Source organism: Rhamphochromis sp. 'chilingali', assembly GCF_963969265.1.
Source record: "Rhamphochromis sp. 'chilingali' genome assembly, chromosome: 20".
NCBI lineage: Eukaryota > Metazoa > Chordata > Actinopteri > Cichliformes > Cichlidae > Rhamphochromis > Rhamphochromis sp. 'chilingali'.
Window position 1 is genome coordinate 3,248,400 of NC_137947.1, and position 7,184 is coordinate 3,255,583.

At 41.6% G+C, this 7,184-nt stretch overlaps 1 protein-coding gene across 1 annotated transcript in view; it reads right to left on the reverse strand.

Annotated features, from left to right (window-relative positions):
- fancl (FA complementation group L) overlaps positions 1–7,184 on the reverse strand; it is a 36,856-nt gene that overhangs the window by 1,237 nt on the left and 28,435 nt on the right. The window contains exons 8-12 of the mRNA XM_080868664.1: positions 6,304–6,454; positions 6,101–6,184; positions 5,014–5,059; positions 3,493–3,574; positions 2,618–2,734 (exon numbers count right to left, since the gene is read on the reverse strand). Of these exons, the coding sequence (XP_080724790.1) occupies positions 2,618–2,734; positions 3,493–3,574; positions 5,014–5,059; positions 6,101–6,184; positions 6,304–6,454 (480 nt within the window). The remainder of the gene's footprint in view (positions 1–2,617; positions 2,735–3,492; positions 3,575–5,013; positions 5,060–6,100; positions 6,185–6,303; positions 6,455–7,184) is intronic.

A 7,184-nucleotide genomic window follows, 5' to 3' on the forward strand; every position in this document is an offset into this window, starting at 1 on the left:
CTGGTGGTCCTGAGGGACTTGAGAAGAAGTGGGATTTTTTTTAATTATTATAACCAGATCAGTTTTTTGGTCATGTTGTAGCTTTGAAGTAGTCCGGGGTAAATCTTAAACTTTCTGAGATTATAATATGGGTGATGTGACAGTCTAGTTGTTGGGCACATGTCATATGAACCCATACATCCTAAGCAGTGAGTTCATGCTCAGTTTTTTACCCACATACAGCCACACATGCTTTTTCAAAAAGTCATAATTATACAGTGTGGGGGTTTCCACGCTCATCTAACAAACAAACAAATCCTTTTGCATCAGGAAGACCATCAGGTCCAACCTACTTGCTGTGGTGAGCCTTTGAATAGGGAAACAACCCAAAGTAGCTTCCATGAATATATCCATTGCTCAAAGAAAGAAAAAAAAAAAAAAGACTTGATAATTTTGGTTTCCACTGACCGCTGTTATGTCATTTTATTCTTGAGAAATCACATACTGTATGACAGCAAAGATTATTCAACTTGAATATTTCTATATCAAGATATGTCAGCTATATATAAAAAAACATTTCCGTAATAAGTCATATCACTGTGGCTTGACATCTGGGCTGTTGTCATGTCAGACATCTTTATTAGAGATGGCACGATACCACTTTATGTCCCATACCGATATGAATCCGATATAGTGTTTTTTTAATCAATAAAACAGTTTTTTTTTTTTAATATCTTGCTGCTTTTTGTATAAGTTCATACTCAAGTAAAAAAACACAAACACTAAAGCTATTCTGTTATACCTGTATGCAAAAAATACACTGCACTCAAAATATTTTATAGTTCAGCAATACTGATCAGTCTAAAAAACTTAAACCTGCACCATCCTCCCTATTCTGGTATTTTAAAGAGTAAGCAACCTAACTAGTGGGGTTCTAAAACTCCCAGCAAAAAAAAAAAAAAAAAAAAAATAGGGAACCACCCCCCACCCTCCACCTCATGATGCTTAATCGACGTAATCAACTTTAATTTGATGCAGTGTGAAAAAAATGCACAGAAATCAATTATTTTTCAAGAGTAATTAAATACATACAACATCTTTCTTCAACAAAATTGCAGACTGCACAGATCATACCTTCCCAAAGGAAAAAGTACTATAGCTTACTGGGGTATATTAGACTTAACAGTTACTATATACAGTAATGGACTTCTATACATTTTACATCAGATTAAAACTTTGGGTGTAAGATTCGGATAATTATTTATTAAAAGCAACACATTTTAAATGAGAATAAGAAAGAAAAGGATGTCTTTGTGCCCCCTTTTCCCTGTTCATGCCCTATCGGCCCCCCTGGCTGAACTTTGCTAGATCCGCCCCTGCACAGTTACCAGCCGTCAGCTGTAGAAAAGGATCCTGGTGTAGAAAGTGATATTAAATAAATTCTAACAACAGATTATCAAGCTTAAACGTGCTGCTGTTGTTCAGCCGCTGGTTTCCTCTTTCTGGCGCGAAGTGGGCGATAAACAAACAAAGAGACAGACTCGCGACAGAAAAGCCGATCAGCTGATCATTGATCAGTTTGATGATTGAAATAGCAGCAGGAGAGGGCGAGGCAGTCGCTCCATATATCTGTTGTTAAGCTTAACGTGGGAATGCTTGCTCCGACGTGCTACGGTAGTGAGCCGAGTTATGCCATGTCGCAAGTTTTTTGAGGTGCTTTTTTGGTATTTAATGGATCGGATTAAATTTTTTTATTTCCCTCCAATATCCGATCCAGTAATTTACGTCAGTATCAGACAGATACGTAATATCGGATCGGTCCATCTGTAATCTTTATATACATAGTCTATATTCTCCTTAAAAAAAAATTTCTGTTTAACTTCCAGGACATTGATCTGGTCATCTGAGTAGCAGAGGGCAGACAGGGCTGTAGAAGGCCCTTAACTCATCAGCAGGACTGGTATCTGCTTGCATGCCACAAATACAGAAACAGACTTCATGAGGGTCATCTTACAGCTGACGTCCTCCAGTGGGCCCTGTGCCCCAGTGGAGCCCAATTCTGGTATTCTATGACATTTGCATTTGCCATAGAATACCAGAATCGGCAGTTGCACCATTAGTGTGGACCTGCTACAAAATGGACTACCTTGCTATATTAATTTTTTGTTCACTGTGACTTTCAGGATGCCTCCGAATTCAGCCTTCTGTAGGTTAATAATTTGCATTTCCATCAAATGATATTGCATCCTTTTGTTCCTAAAACATAACACATGTATACATATCCACTGAAGTCCGACGTGTTTCAAAAGCTTTCGGTTTTGTGTTGCCTACAACATTATTGAATCCTTCATATTAACTTGCATCAAACGTGTCAAATAGTTCATACACACATATTTCATTGAGACTTACTGAGTTAATGTCCAGTTTTAATGTAAGGCCAATGATGAGCCATTATATGCAGCTTGCATTTTTTTCCCTCTCATCTGTTATAAAAAGCTGATGTGAACACATCTGTCTGATCTCATTGTTCAATCTAAAAATGGAAGAAACCCTACTGTAAACCTCAAATTGTGTGTGTGTGTGTGTGTGTGTGTGTGTGTGTGTGTGTGTGTGTGTGTGTGTGTGTGTGTGTTCATACCTCATAGAGACAAGTCTGGTGGAAGGGCTGCCCACAGCGAGGGTCATTACACACCTGATCAGGGATGGCAGCTTCAAGTCGATATGAATAGCAGATGCCACACTCAAGGTTGAAACTCTACACGGACAGAGAGCAGTGAATGTGCATGTGCAGCATGCTTGTTGGCACAAACTGTCCTCACACACACTAAAGCACACACACTCCACACGTCACCCCGTAACTCCTTTCTCCCTGCTCATCGTTGCATTTTGGTGTAATGAGTAACTCCTGTTTTCTTTGGGGGGTTTTCCTGCAGCTATCCATTAAAAGAGACGATGTCAGAGGAAAGAAAAAAAAAAAAAAAATCAACATCTGGTCAACTCAACTTTTTTGCACTCCTCTGAATGTTAATGAAGCGGAGGCATTAATCACCGCGGCGACAGTGGATAAACAGGACACCCTTTCAACCCATCCGGAGAGAGGGGAGGGGAGAAAAACGAGGGCTTAAAAAAAAAAAAGAAGAGAGAGACAAATGGTTTTTCGTGATTAAAGCGGTTTGATAGTGCAGAGAATTCTGCCATCTTTGTTATTCTAATGATCTTATCTGTAAACAACCCAATTAAAGGAGAACCGGAGCCCACCTCTAAGAAAAACAAAACACACAAAGAAAAATGCGGAAAGAAACGGGAAAATAAGCAGCAGTGTATGTCCGCCCCCTTAGAACTCTGAGCTCAAACAGGAGAATGTATGCAGAGATGTAACACACACACACACACACACACACACACACACACACACACACACACACACACACACACACACACACACACACACACACACACACACAGATGAAGGGACATGTTTGAAATGGAAAATGGGGCAACTATGTGACATACAGATTTTTCGTGGGTGGCAGGTGATGGGAATTCGATCTCCAAAACATCCTGGAGGTTGTGCAAGACGCTGGAGTCCGGGTTCCTGCCAGCAGACCACAGACAGCTCCTTCACACACTAATTAACCACATGCAAATGAGCCTGCAAAGACACTGGGGGATGATTAGGAGACTTTCACTACTGCTATATAAAATGTAAGAAAAAAAAATAGCAGGAACATTTGAGCTGCCTCAGACTGTACAGTGGTGGAGGGGAATTTACTGAGATGTGTGTCATGCAGGGAGGCAAATGTTAAAACCTGGGGTGAAATTTAAATCTGTACCCAGCTTCATTTGGAAATGACTTTTTTCCCTTCTTCCCCTGAGTGTTAATCAAATGGTTCTCTGCTCTCTGTGCAGGGATCCACTTAGACACTGATAATGCTCCTGGATGTAAAGATAAAAAGAATTGGAGTTTGAATGGCAGATATGCTCACAAATAATAAAGAAAAGACCAAAACCAACAATTAAAACACGGATGACACTTTGTTATGGACACGGTGGAAAAGCTGCAAACACCACAGATGAGTTGTTCTTGTGTTTTACCCTTTCGTAGTACACATGCTTGTATAAAACATGGGCACATGGTGACAGTGGGAAGAAAAAACTCCCTTTTAGCAAGAAGAACTGGGGGGAGTGAGACAGGACAAAAATGTTGGCAAAACGAAGTAGGTGGGTCCTGAGATAACCTTTTCTTAGCTTTGAGGTGACTGAAGTGACTGCCAGTGACAGCACAGGATACCGGGGACCGACATGACCTGGTAGGAAATCAGGAACCAGAGCCTGGAAGGTGGGAAAAGTGGTCGGTCCATTGAGGCAGTAGTGAAAGACACCTTATGGGCAATTTTCTCATCTGGGAGTTTCACAGAATGCAGTTTTGTCACATATTCACGCTGGAACAACTACTCCATGGTGTCTGCAGCTGTGTGTCTACTTCCACAACAGACAAGAGGGCCTAAGTTCAAATACATAATCTAATATTTTTGTAGACGAGGCCTCAGGCCTGTGTGCTGTTTGGTGAAGGGCAGGTACCATTCAAGAAGTTCCTCTGAGCTTTTAATCTAAAAACAGCTCACTGCTCTGAGAGTGGCTCAAAATGCTCTCTGTGCAGGTCAAAGATAATGAGCCAAAGGATGCTAAATCTAAGAAAGATAGATAGATGGTGCAGACGTGGATGAGAATGCTCTGCAGGTCCAGAATGTGCTCTTCATTCATAGCGGTTTTTGATAGGAACCACAACACTTGCTTATTATTTATAGTTAAATAATAAGTAAGTGTTGTGCAAGTATTGATGGGTTTGCTTTTTTCCATTTGATTTGTTGACAGTAATGCAAAAATCATATCATAGTACATCACATTATAATGTGATGTACTATGACATCCACCATATTCTTCAGAAAGTGTGTGACATTCAGAGCTCAATTTCTGCTCAAAGAGATTCTGCTGAATTAGCATGTGAAAGCTCAGTGACTGAGAAAACCTTACCACAAGTGCATGTTAGCGTTTAGCTTATTCCTCAGCGGAGTCACCACTGAAACAAAACACAAGAAATCATGTGGAATTGGATGGAAATCAGAATAGTAATAACAGCCTTAAATTAGATCTGCAGTCACATTTCAAGCAGCTTCAGATACACTATCACTGTATATAAGGCCCTGGAAAATTAGACTTCCTTTAAAAAAAAAAAAAAAAAAAAAAAAAAAAAAAGCACTCTGCATACCCTCAAACAACATCTCTTATTGGACAAAGGCCCAGATCAGCACAGACAGCGGCGTCACCGCTGTTAGATATGAACCATGGTTGCTTGTGCCGTTCCACAGGGGAGCTTTGTCTCCGTGCAGCGCTCATCACTCTCGCTGTTTGTTATTCCTACATGCAAAAAGCAATATTTCTATGCGACCCCCTGTATTTGAGGGTCGCTGCCTGCCTCCCGTCTTGGTGGCTGAAGTGTGCGTGTGTTTAATATCTTTTGAGTTGCATTGCTAGGCAACAGGCTAGGAGTCGCGTGACCTTGGGTTTACAGAAACAATGGCCGACAATTGACGGGGACTTAAATAGAAAACTGGAGCCCGAGCTCGCCTGCTGACTGGCTCCGGTGTTGCTGCGCTGGGAATGAAGATGTGCCACTCTGGAAGCAGATCCTCTGACACAACAACGCACAACAGTCAACACAACCAGAGATGTGTGGAGAGCAAAAAAAAAGTGCTATTTTCTTTCACAGCTCGTAGCTTCTCACCGATCTGATCTGAATAACGACAGAATTTAGACTTTATTGCCTCATCTGATCCTCAGCTGCTACGTTATTGTGTGAAGACAGGCAGGATGCACAGGCCTCAGGAAGATCCCATTTATGAAACTACTACTTTGTTTTTTAATTGAACTCATTTAAGTTAAGTTAAAGTCCAAGAAGCAATGCTTGGACGTGGGCGTCTTAGTGACTGTCACATGCATGTCACCTGATAACTGTGTATTTCCCATGCTGTATCATTGTCAGTTAGTTTTGGGGTTATAATACTGCAGATGAGCTCTTGCGCTGCCTGCAAACACACTTTGACTCCCAGGTCATACCCACCATGCTCTGCTCCTAGCAGGCAGCATTCTGGCAGCATCTTTGGGTGTCGGGGATCCACCTCTACTTTGATGGAGACGTTGTTTCCTGCACACATACACACAGATCCACTTATAAAGACCAGTGGGTAGTTAGGTGGTTGTAATATTTGGTTGTATTATGGTCTGTGAAGCGGCATCAAGATCTGCTGATGTGTGGAGCAGTACCAATGGCGATCCGCCTCGTGGTGTCTGAGTGACATGGTTTTTCCGGTTCCAGAATCCAGGTCTTGCTATCAATCTCATCCAGAACATCCCAGAACTCTGACAGGGACTCCAAAACCAGCAGGAACTGGCTGTGGAGCTGCTCCAGAGTGCTCTAATAAACCAGACCAGAAGAATTATACTGCTGTAAGAGCAGTTAGTTTGATACAACTAGCTTCTATTATCACAGGTCCCAGTCTGACCTGCTAACTATGAGCACTCCTTACTGCTTACATTTGATTATTAGCAACCAGGTGCTGATAATCAAATGCACTTAGGAAGTATGAGCACTGTAGAAGCAGAGGTTTTTGACAGTTTGCAGGTCTGAAGCATCCAGGTCATCCCAGCATAATTACAAATGCTGAGTAATTAAAAAAAACAAAACCCTGAAAAACAGCATTTGGACATTCATCTATCGCAGAGACGTAGAGTCAAATGTGAGCCCATCTGAGACCAAGGTGGAGATGTGTGACTGTAATGCAGAGCCCCATGTTTGGCAAAAACCTAACACAGCACGCAAGCACAGGCAGGAGGGGGATGATTTGGGTATTCTAGATAAGTATTCTAGAGTCAAATGTGAGGCCATCTGTCAGGCCGCTAAAGCTCGTGTCAAGAAACAAGACAATGATCCCAAGCACAGCAGCACATTTACAACAGAATGGCTGAAGAGAAAAGAAAAGAAAAGAATCACGATGTTGCAACGGCCCAGTCAAAGTCCAGAGATGTCGTGGTGGGACCTTAAGAGATCTGTGTATAAATGAATGTCTGCAAACCTCAATGAGCTGAAGCAATGCTATGAAGAGGAGCAGGTCAACATTCCTCAACAATGATGTGAGACACTGACT